A 20,698-nucleotide genomic window follows, 5' to 3' on the forward strand; every position below is an offset into this window, starting at 1 on the left:
CTCAGTGTGTGTGTGAGAGAGAGAGAGAGAGAGAGAGTGTGTGTGTGTGTGTGTGTCTCTCAGTGCGTGTGTACCTGATCCACTGCTTTGAACATCACGTCTTCTATCTTCAGCGGCGTCAGTCCCTCTGGCTCGGCGAGCGGAGCGATCATCTGAGCTCCTGCCGCTGCTACTTCCTGCAGAACGGCCACCACACGCGTCAGCTGCTTCCTGCAGTCCGCCAGCGCCTCGCCCACCTGCACACACAAAATAAATATTAACACAAACATAATATTAAAAATAAACACAAATAATGAAAAATAAAATACAATTGACCAAACACAAAATTACAAAAACTTTCAATCAAAATGGCATTAATATTAAATATAAAATCGAACTCACATTATTAACAATTAAAGGTATATCAATAATAGCAGGGTTCGTACAGATACTGCACAATAAAATTCCAGGGGCCTCATTTATCAACAGTAAGTACGCACAGATGTGTGCGTAATGAGTGCGTAAGAACAGTTTCACGCAAAGTGTGGGATCTACCAACTTGTACTTGTACTACGCACAAAATGTGTGTAAATATAAGCACACCTCTGAGCATGCTTACGCAGAGAATCTAGTGGCAGAATAGCGACAGTACACATAAAAAGCACTTAAGAGGGTCACAGTATGCATTAAGCAATACACATATGTCCTGTGTTTCCTTTAATTATAAAACACTCAATTTATCATTTGTCTGGTTTTAAACAGACAAGTTGCGTAACTGGTGTCAAACCCTATAAAACACAGCTGTGACAAATGTTTGTCTCAGTACAATGGCTTATCTTGCGTTATTGGAAGACTGGGCAAACAATGCACTCCGCAGAGAGCACGTTTTCAAAGACCGCGCTGAGAGTGAGAGCACAGAATGGCTTCTCAGTCGGTACCGCTTTCTTTGCCATGATTTCGGTGAGGACACATAAATTCACGTGATTTATAAAGGGAGGTTTTGTCACTATATATGGCTCATTGTAGGCGTTTCCGAATGCAAATGAACGTGAACGAGCATGTTACTTACGCACATGTGGGATTTATCAAACAATAGTGTTATTATCTTTCAGATTCTTATAAATAATCTTATAAAACAAAATGGTACAAATAAAGTGCAGCACAAGCAAAGCATGCAATGACTGTGGCACCATTAAAATGTAAAAGAATACTGTGGCAAAGTTATACTTTGCTTATACAAACTGATGTTTTTTATGATTGACCTGAAGAATGAAAGCTATAGCATACACTTGGAAAATCATGAGCTATATCACCGCTTATCGACTCGAGGGGTGTGACAATACACTTAGCTCACGAGATAAAATACAGATACTCGGTTCACTAGAACCAGACAATATTTTAATACTAAGAAATGAATCATTTCTTTAATACTAAGAAGATATTTTTAAGACATTTTCAATGACAAAATATTTGTCTCTTAATTACAAAGTGTAAAACAATGCAGTTGTATTTTGAAATGTTTTAACTAATCTAGAACAGTACCTAACAATTATTTTGGTAATCAAGTAAGCTACTGATAATCTGAGTAATCTGATATTTTTTAGTAGTAAAAACAGACCAGAGTGAAAAACAGGCTTTAGTATGAGTACATTTATATTTAAACTAATGATGATGCAATTATAATGGGTTCAAATAAAGTATCAAAACCAAGTAATTACATTAATCACAATACTCGGTTCCCTACGAGACAACGAGACAATTTAATACAATTTTTTTATTATAATAACTTTTAAATCACAAAATGCAAAACAATGCAGTTGTATTTTGAAATGTTTTAACTAATCTAGAACAGTAACTAACAATTATTTTGGTAATCAAGTAAGCTACTGATAATCTGAGTAATCTGATATTTTTTAGTAGTAAAAACAGACCAGAGTGAAAAACAGGCTTTAGTATGAGTACATTTATATTTAAACTAATGATGATGCAATTATAATGGGTTCAAATAAAGTATCAAAACCAAGTAATTACATTAATCACAATAATAATAATAATTATTATTATTATTAAATAAACAACAACAAAAATGCAGACTCAAACGCGCTCAGGACATTTCAGACATTGCAGTGAAAATCAGAGGTAAAAACGATATAAATACTGTTCAGTTTCATGCACAGACCGATCGTTTCGTGTCTTTACACATCAGTGTATCGTCACGAGCCGCAGGGTTTAATTTGGTCTTGTTTGTGTATGTTTTATGACTTTCAAAGCCGTGATTCCCTTCCACTGACATTACAGGACTGACAGACTGCAACGGTTTGAGCTAAACATCTCCGTTTGTGTTCTACTGAAGAAACAAAGTCCACTACATCTTGGATGCCCTGGGGGTAAGCAGATAAACATCACGGTTTAATTTTTGGGTGAACTATCCCTTTAAGGGTGGGTTTCTTAAGTAGTGGGGTTATATGAGCCTGTCTAAATGTTGAGGGAAAAACACCAGTGTGAAGGGATGTGTTAACGATGTGAGAGAGTGCAGGTACAACTGCAGGAGAAATGGCTTGAAGAAGATGAGATGGAATAGGATCAAGTGGACAAGTAGTAGGACGAGTTTAGAGACTTCTGCCTCAGAGAGTGGAGAGAGGGATGAAAACGAGTGTATGTTTGCTGGTAAGATGTGTTTGACAGTTTGTGGTGTGGGAAATTGTGCACTGAGGTTTGTAATTGTATTAATGAAGAATGTGGCAAAGTCGTCAGCTATTATGGATATTAACCTGTTAACACGCACCTGGACGCCGGCGCACTGAACGCTCTTTGTTAGCACGTGTCAATGTTTACGAATAGATTAAATGAAAAGGTACATAATTAATCTGGACAAACTATATATCATTCTAAAGGTCTAAGCCTCAAGCATCGACGATAGATCGCTGCTTTTCCAATGGAAAGCTTATAAAGAATGTATTTGCGTAAGCAGTACACATCAAAACATGCATAATCAAAACACAGTACGTACCAGATTCATCGTAATAACGAGTCATAAACGCATCCACAGCTGTAAACCCCGGTTTAGTTAGAAAGGTAAGGGTCCACTGAACAACATCCCATAGAGCACTTTTAGTCCAACGAAACAATAACGTTGTATTATGGATGGTAATTCCTTTGTTTACGTCTCATTTCTTCGGGGACAGTTATTGTTTGTATCAGTTAAGGAATAACTGCACGTGATTATTAAGTTTTGAATATGGATATTTTTCTTACAAAAACGCATCGATTCGCTACAGGAGGCCTTTGTTCACCCCCCAGAGCCGTGTGAGACACTTTGTTTATGGATGGGCACTTTTTATTTCACTTCTTTTGGACTGATGCATACAACACCCGCTGAGTGACATTAAACAGCTTGAAAGATCAAAGACAATTTTTAATATAACTCTGACTGGATTCGTCTGAAAGAAGAAAGTCATATACACCTAGGATGACTTGAGGGTGAGTAATTTATGGGCTAATTTTCATTTTAGGGTGAACTAACCCTTTAATTAATTTCTTCTCTTGCAGGAGTTAAATCTCTGAGCTCTTATACTGTTCTGTGACAACAGCTTTACAAAGCATCTCATTACAAATCCAGTGAAAGCATGATCTGCTGTAATCAGTCCATAAAAAAAAGAATCTGTAAAAAAAAGAACTCGTGTGTGTGTGTGTGTGTGAGAGAGAGAGAAAGAGAGAGTGTGTACGTGTGAGTGTGAGTGAGTGAGTGAGTGAGCGCGCGAGGACACAAATGTGTGTAATGACAAAGGTATGACAGTGTGTGTGTGAGAGAGAGGGAGTGTTATCAGACGTGAGCACCTGAGCAGGGAAGCTGAGCGCGGCAGGAATCCCCGGAGCATCTGTTCCTGGCATCCTCCTGCGGATCTTCTTACAGAACTGACCAATGTCTCCACAGGAAGTGTCCAGGTCCTTCAGGAGCACAGAGAGCTCCGCCCCTTCCTGTCCCGCCTGCAGGAAGGCCCGCAGACGGCCGACCTCTGACCCCATGCAGTCCAGAGCGCTCTGGGTGAACTGCAGGTCACAGATCAGTCGTGTTTTACTGCATTATTCAGACGCATTCAGAAACCAGCACAAGGACTGAAGCACTCCTTATATTCTTTCACTGAAACCATTAAAATCATAACTGAAATTATAGAAAAATTAAGTAAAATATTACACAAAAAATGAGAAATGCTGCATTGACAACTAATTGAAATAACTAAAGTGAAGTACTGAACGTAAACTAAAATTAAAACTGAAATATTATTTTTCAAAATCTGTTACTTAAAACAGACAGTTACTTACTTACTAAAAGTTTGCCCAAAATAAAAATAAATAAATAAACTCCAGCTAGTTTCCAAAATTAAATTTTTTATTTTCTTTATATTGATCTTCAAGTACTAAAATAATCTTGTGAAATATTATTTCAATTCAGAATAACTGTTTTCTATGTGAATATCTGTTAGAATGTAATTATTGCTCTGTATTTTCAGCATCATTACTGCAGTCTTCAGCGTCACATGATCTCAGAAATCAGTATAATATGCTGCTTTATTATCAGAGCTGGAAACTCTTGTGCTGCGTAATATTTTTGGAACCCGTGATACTTTTTTCAGGAATCTTTGATGAATAAAAAGTTAAAACAGAACAGCGCTTATTCAAAATTATGTTACAATATACACTACTGTTCAAAACTTTGGGGTCAGTAAATTTTTTCTTTCTTTTTGAAGAAATGAATCCTTATATTTAGCAAGGATGTGTTAAATGGATAAAAAGTGATAGTAACGACATATATTGTTACAAAGAATTTCTATTTTGAATAAATGCTGTTCTTTTGAGCTTTTTATTCATTGAAGAAGAAAGTAGCAAAGGTTATAAAAAATATTAAGCAGCAAAACTCATAAATCAGCATATTAGAATGATTTCTGAAGGATCGTGTGACACTGAAGACTGGAGCAATGATGCTTTGCTGCACAGGAATAAATTACACTTTACAGTGTATTATGTTAAATTGCACTAACACTTCACAATATGACCGTTTGGTTTCCTGTATTTTTGATGAAATGAATGCATCTTTGGTGAGCAGAAGCAGCTTGTTTATAAACTGCATGCACAGGCTTCAGTAAGAGTGTGAGTGTGTGGTGGAGTAATGATGGACACGTACAGCTGGTATTTGTGCAGCGTGGCCTGCAGCAGCGTCAGGGAATAAACCAGACCGGACGCGAAGCTCAGCTGCTCTCCAGCGGCTCCTCTCAGTCCAGAGCGCTCCGGAGAGCCACCGCTCAGATCGAACTTCTCCTGCGCCTGTCTGCTGATCAGCTCCGCCTGCAGCACATTACAGACCATCAGCAGGCTTCACAGACACACAATGACCATCAGTGCGCTCACATACACCACAGTTCATCATTTAAAGGTGCTTCTATTAATGCAGATGACGCCTGATGCACGCATTTTACATCAGCAGCAAATCCAGGACTCATCAACAGTCTCGTAAAAGTCATCAGAAATCAGGTCGCTAATATTTGCTCAATAATAAAAGTGTTTGCTTCTTTCTTTAGACGAAGGAGGTGCAGAAGCCATATTTTGTTGATTCCCGTGTGCAACTATATTATGTATTACCAAATACACATATTCCTTTCATTTTCTGGCACTTTTCCAGGGATTTCAGAGCTAAATTCAAGCACTTTAAACATTTTAAGGAGCTTGTGGTATTTCTGCCAATCAGAGTTATTTTTATATTTTTCATAGAATATACAGTTATTCATATTTTGAAACGGCTTTTATTTGTATATTTTCAGTTTACTTTTAATACATTTCCCTTATTTTTTGGTCATTTTGTTGTGTGCTTTTGTCATTTTTATTATTATTATTTTAAATATTACTATTTAGGTATCATTTAATGTTATTTCCATTGTAGCTTAGTAATTAAGTGCATATTTAAATATTATTATTTAGGTAAAATTTCTTTTTATTTCAGTTTTAGTTTTTCTTCAGTTCTAATTTGTAGTTAAGTGCATATTTAAATATTACTATTAAGGTTTAATTGATTTTCATTTCCTTTTTAGTGCTAATTCAGTTTTTATTTATTTCAAGTTAATAATTTCAGTGCTTCATCTTGAACTTGTTTCATCTAATATTTACATTTGATCTTATTTCAGCCGTACAGTCTTAGTTTGGTCTGAAGTTGATACTAAAATGAAAGGTGCTGTAAGCAACAAGCAGATAATGGTCTTAAATCCTGAAAGATCTCACTGAAATAACTGTGCTAAAGCCTCACACTGATTTCCTAGTCTCTGCAGGCGGTAAAAGAGTCAGACAGAGACCTTGCAGATGAGTCTGGGGATGAGCAGCAGCACGAGGATGCAGTCGTGGTCTCCTCCGTGTCTCAGGAAGGACTCGGGCATGAAGGACGTCAGCAGAGACACCTGACGGTTCGCTTGATTCACCTCCATCTTGCGGAGCTCCATCTCGATGGCCTGCACACACACACACACACCTGTAGCGCTCGTTCTCGGTGTTTCTCAAGCCTCAGCTGAAATGACGGCAGACTGTACCTTGGCGTAAGCTTTGGTCTCAGCAAACTTGATCTTGAAGTCGAAGAGTTCAGCGGTCGGCTGCTGCAGCTGCTCGGCCGAGCTGCTCTGCTGATTGGTCAGCTCTCGGTTCACTTCCTGTTCATGCAGCGGAGAAAACCTCAGCTTTACAACGGTGGCATACAGAAAGGTTTAAAGAGAAATGGAAGTGGATCCAGGTTTAGTCATATTTCATTTAACACCGGCAGCAGGATTACCATATTTATTTATCATTTAAAAATCATCTACATTTAAACAAAAAAATGTACTATTTAAACATATTTAAACCCAATGAGTAATTGTAAAATCAAACCAGCTCAATTAAGTTAGTGATCACTTTAACAAAAAAGTTAGTGTTCTGCATATCATACAGTAAAAACGTGTAACACTGATATTTGCATAATCAATATTTCTCACATACAGTTGTGAATATATTACATAAGAATATATATTTTTATAAATTTAAACAAAAACTTTAAAAAAAAATAATATAAAAAAAAAAATGGCTTAAGCCAATGCTCACTTGAGCTAAAAGATAAAAGGATGTATTGTGATAACTTTATATTAATCGCAAATGATAAGGTTGGATTATAAAGTAGTTTGGATTTTCAGCTCAGTTGGTCCGAATTGTATTTTTTGCCTGTTGACTTCTGCCGTTTATCTGAGGTGATTTTGGAAGTTTTTTTAAACATCCGTTTCCTATTTAACACTTTCCCCGCCAGCATGTTTTTTAACAGTTGCCAGCCACCGCCAGCGATTTTGATGATTTTCACTAATATTTGATGGCCTCCAGTATATTTCGCTGCATGAATATTTGAATATGCAATACACCAAAATAAAGATCAGAGCCTCTACTTTTAAACAAAAAAAAATATCAGTTTTATTCTAGCTTAAAGCATTCTTTTTTTATCAACACTTGAATATAGGTAGGTTTCATAAAAATGCATAATTTTGAGCAAAAAACTCGGGCATGAAGGACGTCAGCAGAGACACCTGACGGTTCGCTTGATTCACCTCCATCTTGCGGAGCTCCATCTCGATGGCCTGCACACACACACACACACCTGTAGCGCTCGTTCTCGGTGTGTTTCAAGCCTCGGCTGAAATGACGGCAGACTGTACCTTGGCGTAAGCTTTGGTCTCAGCAAACTTGATCTTGAAGTCGAAGAGTTCAGCGGTCGGCTGCTGCAGCTGCTCGGCCGAGCTGCTCTGCTGATTGGTCAGCTCTCGGTTCACTTCCTGTTCATGCAGCGGAGAAAACCTCAGCTTTACAACGGTGGCATACAGAAAGGTTTAAAGAGAAATGGAAGTGGATCCAGGTTTAGTCATATTTCATTTAACACCGGCAGCAGGATTACCATATTTATTTATCATTTAAAAATCATCTACATTTAAACAAAAAAATGTACTATTTAAACATATTTAAACCCAATGAGTAATTGTAAAATCAAACCAGCTCAATTAAGTTAGTGATCACTTTAACAAAAAAGTTAGTGTTCTGCATATCATACAGTAAAAACGTGTAACACTGATATTTGCATAATCAATATTTCTCACATACAGTTGTGAATATATTACATAAGAATATATATTTTTATAAATTTAAACAAAAACTTTAAAAAAATAATATAAAAAAAAAATGGCTTAAGCCAATGCTCACTTGAGCTAAAAGATAAAAGGATGTATTGTGATAACTTTATATTAATCGCAAATGATAAGGTTGGATTATAAAGTAGTTTGGATTTTCAGCTCAGTTGGTCCGAAATCGCTCCATCAACAGACGTATACCACGTCCTGGATCAACATTTAACTCTGTAACATTATGCAGTTTTCATTTATATGCTGTCTACTGCTGATGATCGCATTATTTTTCATATGCATCTGTTTACATAAGAGATGGCTCGTTTCTCCTCCTGTTCACATGTGTTTTTGTTCGGGAGGTCTTGTACTCGTGCAGAAGATGTGTAATAGCGCCCCTGAGTGTACAACAGTGAAAACACAAAAAGCTGTAAAAACTCGTCGTTGGCGGGGAAGCGTTTTCTTCTAAAAGACGAGATAACTCGTCGATGGTGGGGAAAGAGTTAATTGGTTCCACAATATTTGTTGATTTTTACTTTATTTAAACTTTGTGTAGTTTATTTTATTTGACATCAAGGTGTATGCCGTGCCTCCAAGCTTTCTTACTTGTTTTGCTACTAAACGTTCTGCATCACAGTGTTTACTGATCTTCAGTTTTGTATACCCATTTAAACTATGTAAGCTATTTGCTATTTTATATTAAGCATAGACTACAGCATGGTGTATGTTTACTCGTTTTGTTAATAAAAGTTCTAAGTTTTATATATAGGCTAAAGTGAGTTTGACGACGTATTTTGTTGTTGCTTGAATTGCACTCAAGCAATTGACACCGAATTGCCGCTAATCTGAAAGTGAAAGTAAAATGCACATGCCGCTTTTACAAGCTATTTAAAAGTGAAGGAAAGTGAGGAAAAGAGGGAAACCTCCACCCCCACGGTGATACTGGTATTATTTCCCTAATCCACTCAATTAAATCTGCTTGCATGCATTTTATTTCACTGCTTGTCAACACACATCTGCATCTCACTGCTGAGTTCTCGTGTGCGTCTCTCTGACCTGCAGGTGAGTGGTGAGCTCTCTGTATTTGCTGATGGTCTGCTGATAGTCAGCCACCGTCTCCTGCGCCGCCTCCACTCTCTTCTGAGCCTCTCGGACTCGAGCTCCGGCCAGATCCAGCTGTTCGCGCAGCTCCAGCTCCGTCTCGCGCGAGTTCTCCTGCAGCTCGTCGTTCATCTCGTTTATGGCTTCCTGAGCGACGCGTCAGAGAAGGAAGATCAATGTTCACACTCTGCCTGCTTTTGTGTTGAATGCTGAACGTGAGTCTCACCAGGTCACTGACGGTCTCTCGGAGTTCCCGCACTTTCTCTTCCAGGTCTAGATTTCTCTCCGTCAGTGTCTCCACCATCTCCTCAGCTCCTAACGCTGCGTCCACCTTAAAACACAAATACAAAATCATACAAAACAAATCCTGAGCTTTAAAATTATATAAATTTTATCACCAGATTCAATCAATGAATGATGTTTTTGTGTGTGGTGACAGATTACTGTAATAAAGATAAAATCATCTTTTCCTCTTTACTATTAGTTACAGCACAAAATAAACATCAGGAGAAACAGAACAACTCACTGAAATCAATTATGCAACCCATCAATCATTGATTTAACCACAGAAAGACATGAATAAAACACCCTGAGATCAATAACAGAATGTCACATTTATATTTAATGACCATAAACTCAATAGTTATTATAATAAACTTGTATCATATACAGGAATACATTTTTATAATAAAACAGCCTTGTGTGCAATTTAAATGTTTGTTTACAAATCCCTTCAATGTTAGTAACATAAGTAATGTACCATCTAGGGATGTCAATTTTCGATCATTTCCATGATCGATCGTCGTTTAAATTAACGATCAATTAATCGATTAATCGTTAACTTTAATGCAGCTAAATGCGTCTATTGCAGCAGCACGCAGTCACCGGCATGACAGGATGTGCAAAAGCCACTAAAAAAAACCCCGCTTTCTCACCCGCATTAAAGGGGTTTTAGTCTGAATAAAATGCTAGTTGCAGGATCATAAAATGAATAGATGTGACTATGATCATTTGATAAATGAAGAGAGCTCGTTTGAGATCATTTTACTTTGTTGACTGTTTCCTATCCCGACACGGAGACTGCTGAACGCGCCTCTTTAAATGGTTTCGTGGTGCTCGTTCTTGTATTTTAAAACACAATTGCAATGTTTTCAACTGACATTATGGCATTTAAAATAAAATGATCCCAAACGTAACTGTGGCGCGTGTGGCTGTGCTGCGCAGTCAGTGAACCGCTTCCATCGGCGCTGCTGCAGCAAAACACACTGTTGCTCACATCAAACATTTGTATGTGAGTATTATGACCAGTACTTAATTTGATCCTGCTGGATCCTGTTCCGGGAAAATGTCAGATTTGACATGTTTGCGTTCTGGTAGGCCTATTTGTCTTTAAAAATCCAGCATTGACAGTGCATTAGATCGTGACAGTACGTGTGTGCGTGCATACGAGACGGAGCGAGCGCGGGTTTAGATGTATTTGGAGGTTATTACTCACGTCTCATTCGGCACAAATCCAAATGTTTCCATATTCGCAATGCATTTGAATGTTAACTATTATTTATAATGTAAACTAGGCTTGTACTTTACACGCATTCGCATATAGACGGAAAAGATCAACCTCTTCACATGAGCAGAAAAGTCCTTGGCATAACAGCAGAGTGGACCGGTATACTACGGTCTATTTAAACTGACCAGTGTAACCTTTTATGTTTAGTTGACTGCATTTCATTTTGATAATGAACAGACTGCGATGTAAGCTTGAATTGCTAGAATATGTGGTGTGTGCGCGAGGCGCCGGCGCGATCCAACAGCTGAAACATAAAAAAATCTATTTTTGGAGTAAGATATAATCCCCAAAAGAGTTTACTTTTATTTTTGCACACACAATAAAAACAAGATCTGTGCTTTTGCAAAATAAAGCAAACATGCTTTAAAAAAAAATTTCTAGTTGTGGCATCAGCGTTTAGTGACAGCATTGAATGCTCCGGCAGTGTCGGTCACAGCGCCTTTTAATTGCTGTTTTGAATCCAGCAATTATTTATTTACAAATTATAAGCTCCGATTATGACAAGTGTGGTATAAAAGCTTTGTTTATTAGAGGAATAATTGGTTAGCTGGAAAATCTTACATCGCGACCATGCTTTTGGATGCCGTTCGGGCCCATATAGCCATATTTAGGCATTGTTTCTTTTCCTAAATCCTCACCGTCTAACCCTCTAATTTCGCAGGTTTATTTTATTGTCATTCACTTTTTATCAATGTTTTCGCATCTCTTACTGTGGTAAACATGCGGAAGGGAAATGAAAGACTTCAAGGGCATGAATTAAGAATTTGTTCAATGTATTAATTTGTTCCATCATTTTAGTTAAATAATGGGTTATTTAAGGAACAGAATTAATGAAACATGGACAGTGGCCACAAATTAACAAGTTGTAGGAATGAATCCGTCGCCCGCAGTGTCCCGCAGCCCTGCAACCTTCAACTAATTGTTTCAAATATGAAAGAATTATCTGGGGAAATGACTGTTACTACATTTCTATTGCATTCCATGTTGAATAACTTTGTGTTGTTTTTATTTTAATGTACTTTTAAAGTTTAAATCACATTAAAAGCTTAATTTGTAATGATGAGTGAATGATGATGCATTTACATACCGTCACTCACAGCCACTCGCATGTGTTTTGCGCATGAGCCGCACGCAGCCCATAATTAAACGACTTAATCAACCATCGATAGCTTTAATCGATTGCATCTCTTATCGACAATTAATTGATCATCGATTAATCGTTGACATCCCTAGTACCAACTGACCAACTGTTTATTGTGTTGCTTCAGTTGTGAGACCTTTATTTCTTGAAAAAAATCGACACTTATGTACCTGATTGCTTATATATTCAAATGAAGAGAGACTAAAATCCTACTGAATCGCAAGCTTATGAATCAAATCATGAAGTAATCTCAACACCCAGCCGTACTCGTGTGATGCTGAACACGTGTTTATTGAACTAACCTGCTCCTTGAGCTCGTCTATCATGGCTTCAGCCTGCTTCATCTCCTCCTGCAGCTTCTCCTTCTGCGCTCTCAGAGTCTCCAGCTCAGAGTTCTTCTTCTCCATCTGTTTCTGGAGCTTCACGTGCTCCTGCTTCTCCGACGACGACAGATCCCTCATCCTGATCACACACACACACACATCTCAGGAACATGCAGGAGAACACAGACGTAGGACTGTATTGATAACGATAATTATAGCGATATAATTTTGAAACAGCGCTGTGAGATCCAGAGTGAAGCGCTTGAATTCAGCAAACAACACAAATGCCTCGCTGATTTTAAAGTCAGATGAAAGCTCTGACAAACAGGAGAAGCACTGTGCACAACGATACAGTCAGGTTTTTCCATCTACAAATCGCCATCATTTACTGTAGTAACGCTAACTGCATCGTGGTATTGTGACAGAAATGTGGGTATTTGATTCGAATTTTAATATATTAATGTAGACATGAATTAAATGTATTAAAGGAGTAATGAAATATAATTACAGTATTTTGATTAAGCTATAGCATGTGTGCATTTATACTAAATGTCTTTAGACTACTGTTTTTCATACAGATACCTAAAAAAACGTAGTTATATTTTTACCATGGTATTGAGGTGTGCTATATGTGTGGTTTTAACTGTGATTATCATGATAAGACCAATCATAAATGGGGGGGAAAAAAAACTCATTCAGAATAATTAAAATGAGTAGTAAAGCGAAAACACTGCGCTGCCGCTTCGCTTGATCTGAGGTGTCTACAGCGATCTATCACAACACATTAAAGAGTGCCAAAACGGTATTTATTGCTTGAATTTTCTAATAAAATGGACAGAATTTGAAATCTGAGACTGTATCATATCAAATGGATGGGAGGCGCACTATATGTACTGTTCATTCATCAACTGAAACAGCATCGATTGGGATTTAAGAATCAATATTGGTTCATAAAAATTAGATTTAGTTGTTTTTAGTGGCCTCCGCTGTCACTGTGGTGTTGAGCATGAAAAGTGAAGCACAGTCTCTGTTTATCTGTTCTCTTAATCATAAATAAATACATTAGGGCTGTCAATCGATTAAAATATTGAATCGTGATTAATCGCATGATTGTCATGAGATAATTCATGATTAATCGCACCTTTTTATCTGTTCTAAATGTACCTTAAATTAATACTTTTCAAGTTTTTAATACTCTAATTATTAACGCGTTAATTTTGACAGCCCTAAAATAAATGCATTAAGCCTAAATGCTCGTCCTGTAGGTTTCATTATTAAAAATGAAAATGTGAACAAAAATACAAGCAATTAAATGTGTTGTTATAATTAAAACATGAAAATTAAAGTAATATGCATTGCTAAGAACTTAATTTGGACAACTTTAAAGGTGATTTTCTCAATATTTAGATTTTTTTTGCACCCTCAGATTCCAGATTTTCAAGTAGTTGTATCTCAGCCAAATATTGTGCTATCCTAACAAACCATACATCAATGGAAAGATTATTATCCAGCTTTCAGATGATGCATAAATCTCAATTTCATAAAAATTGACCCTTATGACTGGTTTTGGGTCACATATATGGTGATAATTATCGATATTATTGACGGATATGAAAACAAATGATGGTGATGAGCCCCACACAGACGTGCTTTACCTGACCAGAGCCTCCTTCAGACGTCCGTTCTGCTCCTCCATCTGCTTGACGTGGAAGCTGGAGGCCGCTCCGTCCGAGCCCTTCTCCTCGATCTCGTGTTTGAGGATCTCCAGGTCCATGCTCAGCTCCTCCACCTTCTCCTTCAGAGCCTCCACCTCCAGCTGCAGAGACTCGGCCCGCTCCTCCGCCATCTCTTTGTCCAGCGTGGCCATCTCGATGGCGTCTGCCGTGTCTGCCATCTCCTCCATGTAGCGGTCTTTAGCCTCCAGAGCCTCGCGCGCCTCCTGAGACCAGAGGAGCTCAGGGTTTGATCAGGGGATTTCAGCTTCCCATCTGTCAGACTTACAACTGAATTACTCTGAACTACATTCACATGATGCTCTCATTCTAACGTAGTTAAAACAGCCAAACTTGTTTGTACTCAGCTACACCACAAGCTACTAAAAAACTAATAAAGCTATTAACGAGGGCAATATCTATTTAACTATCAAACCTGCACTTGAGGCTAAACTGAAGTTAAGCAGCTCTTTGAGATAGTCTCTCTCCATAAAATCAGTTTTGATTTTTTTCAGTTTAATTTTTTCTGGATTCTGTTTTAATGGTTAAATTAAATTTTAGCAATCCAAACACATCTAATTAACTGAAATCGTGAACCTATTTAACCATTTAAAAACAGTTTATTAAAAAGTTTAACAAATAAAGGGCCCCGTGTAACCAGTTTTATTTGTTTTTACAAATTCTGCATTTTCCAGTGTTTTGCACAACTCCATTTTAATTGTTAAATTGTTTTAATAATTAAAAAGCATGCCTAATTAACTGAAATCGTGACAAGTATACAATTTAACCACAATTTATTAAAAGTTCATCAAAAATGACATTTTTAAGGCCCAATGAAATCTGTTTTAATTTTTCCAGATTCTGATTTAATAGCAAAATTTAATTTTAGTAATTAAAAAAGGATGTTTAATTAATTGACGACCCCAATTTATTAAAAACCTAACAAAAATGACATTTTCAGCATCCTATGAAGTCCGTTTTATTTTTACCCAAATCCATTTTTTTTTTTCCAAATAGTTTTTTGTTTGTTTGTTCTTTCAGAATCTCATTTTAATGGTTAAATTAAATTTTAGTAAATCAAAAAAGTTTTTGGTGCTGATTCGCTCTGTGTGACTGATCTGAGTGTGTTCTGTCTCCAGCACCTTCTTGGCCTCTTTGAGCTGCTTCTGCAGCTCGTTCTGCTGCTCCTGCATCTTGCTCTTCCACTCCTGCAGCTGCTCCAGCTGGATCTTGTGCTTCTCCATCTCCTTCAGCTTGGCTTTATCCTCTGAGCGCTTCATCCGCAGCGTCTCCAACTTCTCCTCCAGATCCTTGACTTGAGCTCGGAGGCTCTCCTCCTCCTACAGACGCACACATAGAGTCATTTACATCTACCATGACAGAGGCATCAGTTACTGAGACATAAGCATACACTTTTAACTGTATTGCACATTTCTGAAATGTGGCAGAAGTGCATAGATCCTGCTATGGTTTTGTGTACAGAGGGAGAGTGCCGTGTGATGAAGGTCAAAGGTCGCTGACCTTGCTTGGGGTGGCAGGAGGAGGGGCGCTGGGTGTGCCACTAGGCTGTGGTATGACAGGAGCTCCCAGTGCAATCTGGGAAGACGCTGTGGACTCATTCTCTGCTAACACAGACTCTGAAAGTCCTGACCCTCCGACAGAGGGACGACCCGCCTGCGGACAAACAGATTAGCAGTTATTCTCAAGAGGATGACATCTTGTTTCACGAGCTCAATCACGTGTCCTGCCTGACCTCTGACCCCAGCACACACACACACGCACAGTGCTCACCAGACCCTTCACAACAGTGCGCTTCAGTAGCAGTCTTGTAATGTCACTGACCCAGTTCACAGATGCATTTACTGTAAATGCACCTCAAACGTCTGTCGAATGATGCAAAACAAGTCAATTGCATGACCCGCCAGACTTTTGACAGATGTAGGGCTTTTGTTAAAGGAATAGTGCAGTCAAAAATGGAGATTTGCTAAAAAAGTGTGTTCATCCGAGATTAGGATGAGTTTATTTCTTCATCAGGTCTGGAGAAATGCAGCACTGCATCAGTGTCTCAGCAATGGATGCTCTGCAGTGAATGGGTGCCGCCAGAATGAGTCCAAACAGCTGATAAAAACATCACAGTAATCCACAGCACTCCAGTCCATCAGTTAACATCTGGAGAAGACTAAAGCTGAAACTAATCCAGCATTAAGGTGTTTTTAACTTAAATACGAGTCCATAATCCATAATAACTCTTCCTCCAGTGAAAAAGTGTTCTGCTGTTGTCTCTCACATCACAATCCAGCCACATATTAGTTTAAAGCTGTTTAAACGCTGCTTGATCTGTGCAGATTTCTCTCCTGATTCACACCAGAACACTGACTCACTGGAGGAAGCGTTATTATGGATTATGGACTAGTGTTTGAGTTAAAAAGGTCTTAATGCTGGATGTGTTTCAGCTTTTGTCTTCTTCAGATGTTAACTGATGGACTGGAGTGCTGTGGATTACTTGTGGATTATTGTGATGTTTTTATCAGCTGTTTGGACTCTCATTCTGACGGCACCCATCCACTGCAGAGCATCCATTGCTGAGCCACTGATGCAGAGACGCATTTCTCCAAATCTGATGAAGAAACAAACTCATCCTAATCTCGTATGAACACATTTTCAGCAAATCTCCATTTTTCGATGAATTTAAAACTACACATTGAATATCCGTATGGATGGAGGGGCCTTTAATTACTGAACACACTGGATCTGTTTACACTTGTACTGAGTGTAGATGATAACAGCAGCTGTAAACTGGGCCAGCGAAGCTGTGATTATCAGTGAAGATCTCCAGAAGCGTGTGATTCCCCCTCAGACAGGGTTTGAGATCTGGGACGTACCATGATGAGAGAGGGGAGGGAGCTGGAGCTGGACAGACGTCTGGGTGTGGGCCACTGTTACGCACAATACACAACATCACACATCAACCTCACGCTCGCTTACTGCCTCCATACAGAGACCAACACGCAACATTACACAAACGCTCGTTAAAATGAAAACACCAGACGACCTCAGATGACCTAATCATCTAGTCACGCAGATTCATAGTGATGAACAGGAAAATAACCGTGTTAACCTTGCATAATTCATCAATTATGAAACTAATTCACTTTCAGCTGCTCTACAGAAATCAACAGCATCATTACATACTGTAGATCGATTCAGATTCAATGCAGTTTCAATTCAGTTCAATAACAGTGTTTATGATGCAGAATCGGTCAATTGTGAAGCAAATGCGATTCAACTATAAAGCAGCTCTATTGAAGAGTGTCAACATTCAGCTCAAGTTGTGTTCTCATCCAATAGTGTGCATTACATTGATGATATTACTATTCCTGAGATAAATTAATTATGCTAATGAGAACCCTTCAGTGCAGTCAAAGTGAGAATAAAGCAGATAAATGTGAGTGAGGCTCAGTTCGGATGGGAATACTAGCACACGTACCAACACAAACCATCAGAAAAGATGGAAAATCTCACCAGATCATTTCCAGTCATAAGCCTCATTTACATGGGAAAAATGTTCCAGACAATACTATGTTACATTAGTTGCATGGTTCATTTTGTGACCTACAATTTGAATCTCAAACAGTAAAAATAGTATTCCATTCCGAACATAGCCCTACATTGGCCCAGACATTTCCCAGAATACTTCGCTGCGGTGTGCAGGCTCACCTTGGTACTACGGCGCATAGGAGGCTGAGGGAGGAGCACAAAACACACGCAGGAGAATACAGAGAGAGAAGAGGGAACAGTTGAAGGGATTGCACAGAGAAAACGAGCAGGAAAGAGATTTTAACAGAAAGAGAAACACTGCATGAATGGATGGAGGAACACTGAGGATATGCAGCAAATGAATGCTTTCCCTAAAACAGCATCAGGAAATTAATATGATCCCACAACCACAAAAATTGGAAACTCATTTCTGCCATGAGATTTTTTAAAAAATAGATTTTTTTTCTCGCAATTCTGCGTTTCTTCCAAATCTGACTTTTTCTTCCTCACAGCATGATGAGATATAAAAGGAGAATTGCAAGATCTAAACAGAGTTGCAAGATATAAACTCAGAATTGTGAGTTACAAACAGAATTGCAAGACATAAACTCGCAATTGTTGGGAAAAATAAATCTTATACAATAGAACTGTTGTATAAAAAGTCGCAATTACCCTTTTTTTTATTCTGTGGCAGAAACGGGTTTTGATAAACAGGTCACTGATATGAACTTCAGCATGAGGAACTTTGGCTGATGCCGGGAGATATTTTGATTATTCACTATACACTGTATGTGCAATGATTTTTTATTCTCTATTCTGTGTATTGCTTTCGTTTTATTAAATAAATTATCCTCTAACTCTAACATTTTCCATTCTTTTTCTATTCTTTCTACTTTTCTTTCTTTATAAAAAAAAGAGAGACCCTCTAACATTAACATTCTCTGCTCTTTTTCTATGCTATCTACTTGTTTTCTTTTTATTTATTATTAAAAAACTGAGACTTGTTATAGCACTTGCATATCATTGCTCTCTTGTTGATTTTGGTTGCTTCCTTTGTCCTCATTTGTAAGTCGCTTTGGATAAAAGCACCTGCTAAATAACTAAATGTACATGTAAATCTAAAAGTAAAACCTTCATATTTTGAAATCCTGATTATGTTGACCCAATTTTAAAGTTTGGAGCAACTCATGACCTATAGGTATCATTAGATGAACCTTGATTTGATCTTTTAATCTAAACACCCAATCCTTATCAGTGCATCACAGCCTAAGTGTGTTTTCCACATGCTGAACTCATCTGAAGGATGCTGTTCTTCTCTGTGACACCTCAGACATGTGAGATTCAAAATATCTGAATAGTGAAGATCTATCAACAATCAATCAGCATCGTTTATGACTGTGGTGACATGGAAAGACGATATGCGATCCACGTGAGATCATGCAAGCATTTGGTGTGTGGGTGTTTCAGTCAGATGCTGGGATGGAAACTGCAATTTTACACCACAGAAGTGAAACCCACCAAAACAAACAACAGACAAAAACTGGTGAAATAAAGAGTGAATGTACACAATGTGCAATGCTGTGTTCGGACACATGAACTGAACCCACAGAGTATTGATATACCTTCCTTGCTGTTGGAGTCTTTTCATCATGTTAGCAAAAACAGCCAAACACACATATAAAACCCGTCAGTTCCATCTTAAATATCTCAGGGGTTAAAGCAAAAAAAAAATCCTGAGCCTGAACTTTTTTCCGGGGGCGGGGCAGCACATGCATAGCATGCAATGACTGGCAACTTTAACATTTGAAAGGATGCTATGACAAAGTTATCGCTTTCCTTATTCAAAATGATTTTGTTTTCATGACTACATGATTGACCTGAAGAATGAAAGCTATAGCATACACTTGGAAAATCATGAGCTATATCACCGCTTATCGACTCGAGGGGTGTGACAATACACTTAGCTCACAAGATAAAATACAGATACTCGGTTCACTAGAACCAGACAATATTTTAATACTATGAAATGAATCATTTCTTTAATACTAAGAAGATATTTTTAAGACATTTTCAATGACAAAATATTTGTCTCTTAATTACAAAGTGTAAAACAATGCAGTTGTATTTTGAAATATTTTAACTAATCTAGGGCTGCAACTAATGATTATTTTGGTAATCAAGTAATCTACTGATTATTTTGACAACTGAGTAATCTGATATTTTTTAGTAACAAACAGGCCCAAGTGAAAACCAGGCTTTAGTATGACTATTTATATATAAACTATCGATGAGGCAATAATAATTGGCTCAAATAAAATATCAAAACCAAGTAATTACATGGTTTTATTGAACAACACTGTTAAAATACATAATGTAATATGCCTATTAGGGCTGTCAAAATGACTGAAAAACTAAATTCAAATTTTCTACTTAAATATTATCAAAATTCGAATTATATTCTAATCTAAAAGGCATAATTTCAGGTAGGGGCAAAAAGCTTTTGGCTTCTCTCCTGAGGCCACAAGAGGGCGCATCGAGCAAGATATGCACGTTTCTTCAAAGTGTAATAAAATAACACGACTCTTTGAAAAAAAGTGCATAATGTTTAAAAAATAATGTTTCCCATGCATGCATTTATAGTTTAATACAAAGGACCGAAAACCAATCACAAAGAATAGGCTACTTTCTTCATTTATAAACATACAGCAGGATGGGGAAAACCGCCATAACGTCTTTAGACACGTTTTTTAAAAGCTGAACTTGCATTAATTTGACATGGCTTTCTAAACATGCCGCTTTCTGTGAGATGCGAGTGCAACGCTGATAGATGTCCCACTAGAAAATGTGTATATATATATATATATATATATATATATACAGTGCCGTGAAAAGCCCCAGACCATCACACAACCTCCACCATGTTTGACTGTTGCTATGATGTTCTTTTGATGAAATGCTGTGTTGCTTTTACGCCAGATGTAACGGGACAAATTAAAATGTCAAATTCATTAACTAGACCGTGGCGGCCCGCCACAGTAATAAACCGAAGATATATTTATACTTCTCATATAACATAAAAGTTCTTTAACGTTGTGTTTTACGCCATTGCTTTGGCAAGTATCCGTCAAACGAATTAAAACAGAAAGCATAATATGAATTATCAAGTCTGC

The 20,698-nt window shown here is 37.8% G+C and overlaps 1 protein-coding gene across 1 annotated transcript in view; it reads right to left on the reverse strand.

The window, feature by feature from the left end:
* dctn1a (dynactin 1a) overlaps window positions 1-20,698 on the reverse strand; it is a 56,804-nt gene that overhangs the window by 27,141 nt on the left and 8,965 nt on the right. The window contains exons 5-18 of the mRNA XM_016257928.1: window positions 19,151-19,168; window positions 17,709-17,732; window positions 16,874-16,927; window positions 15,513-15,665; window positions 15,134-15,331; window positions 13,935-14,218; window positions 12,259-12,418; window positions 9,475-9,579; window positions 9,204-9,395; window positions 7,692-7,808; window positions 6,321-6,473; window positions 5,116-5,322; window positions 3,817-4,029; window positions 75-236 (exon numbers count right to left, since the gene is read on the reverse strand). Coding sequence (XP_016113414.1) covers window positions 75-236; window positions 3,817-4,029; window positions 5,116-5,322; window positions 6,321-6,473; window positions 7,692-7,808; window positions 9,204-9,395; window positions 9,475-9,579; window positions 12,259-12,418; window positions 13,935-14,218; window positions 15,134-15,331; window positions 15,513-15,665; window positions 16,874-16,927; window positions 17,709-17,732; window positions 19,151-19,168 — 2,040 coding nt within the window. The remainder of the gene's footprint in view (window positions 1-74; window positions 237-3,816; window positions 4,030-5,115; window positions 5,323-6,320; window positions 6,474-7,691; window positions 7,809-9,203; window positions 9,396-9,474; window positions 9,580-12,258; window positions 12,419-13,934; window positions 14,219-15,133; window positions 15,332-15,512; window positions 15,666-16,873; window positions 16,928-17,708; window positions 17,733-19,150; window positions 19,169-20,698) is intronic.

This window comes from Sinocyclocheilus grahami, unplaced genomic scaffold (genome assembly GCF_001515645.1).
Source record: "Sinocyclocheilus grahami isolate Dianchi unplaced genomic scaffold, SAMN03320097.WGS_v1.1 scaffold1619.1, whole genome shotgun sequence".
NCBI classification, from domain to species: domain Eukaryota; kingdom Metazoa; phylum Chordata; class Actinopteri; order Cypriniformes; family Cyprinidae; genus Sinocyclocheilus; species Sinocyclocheilus grahami.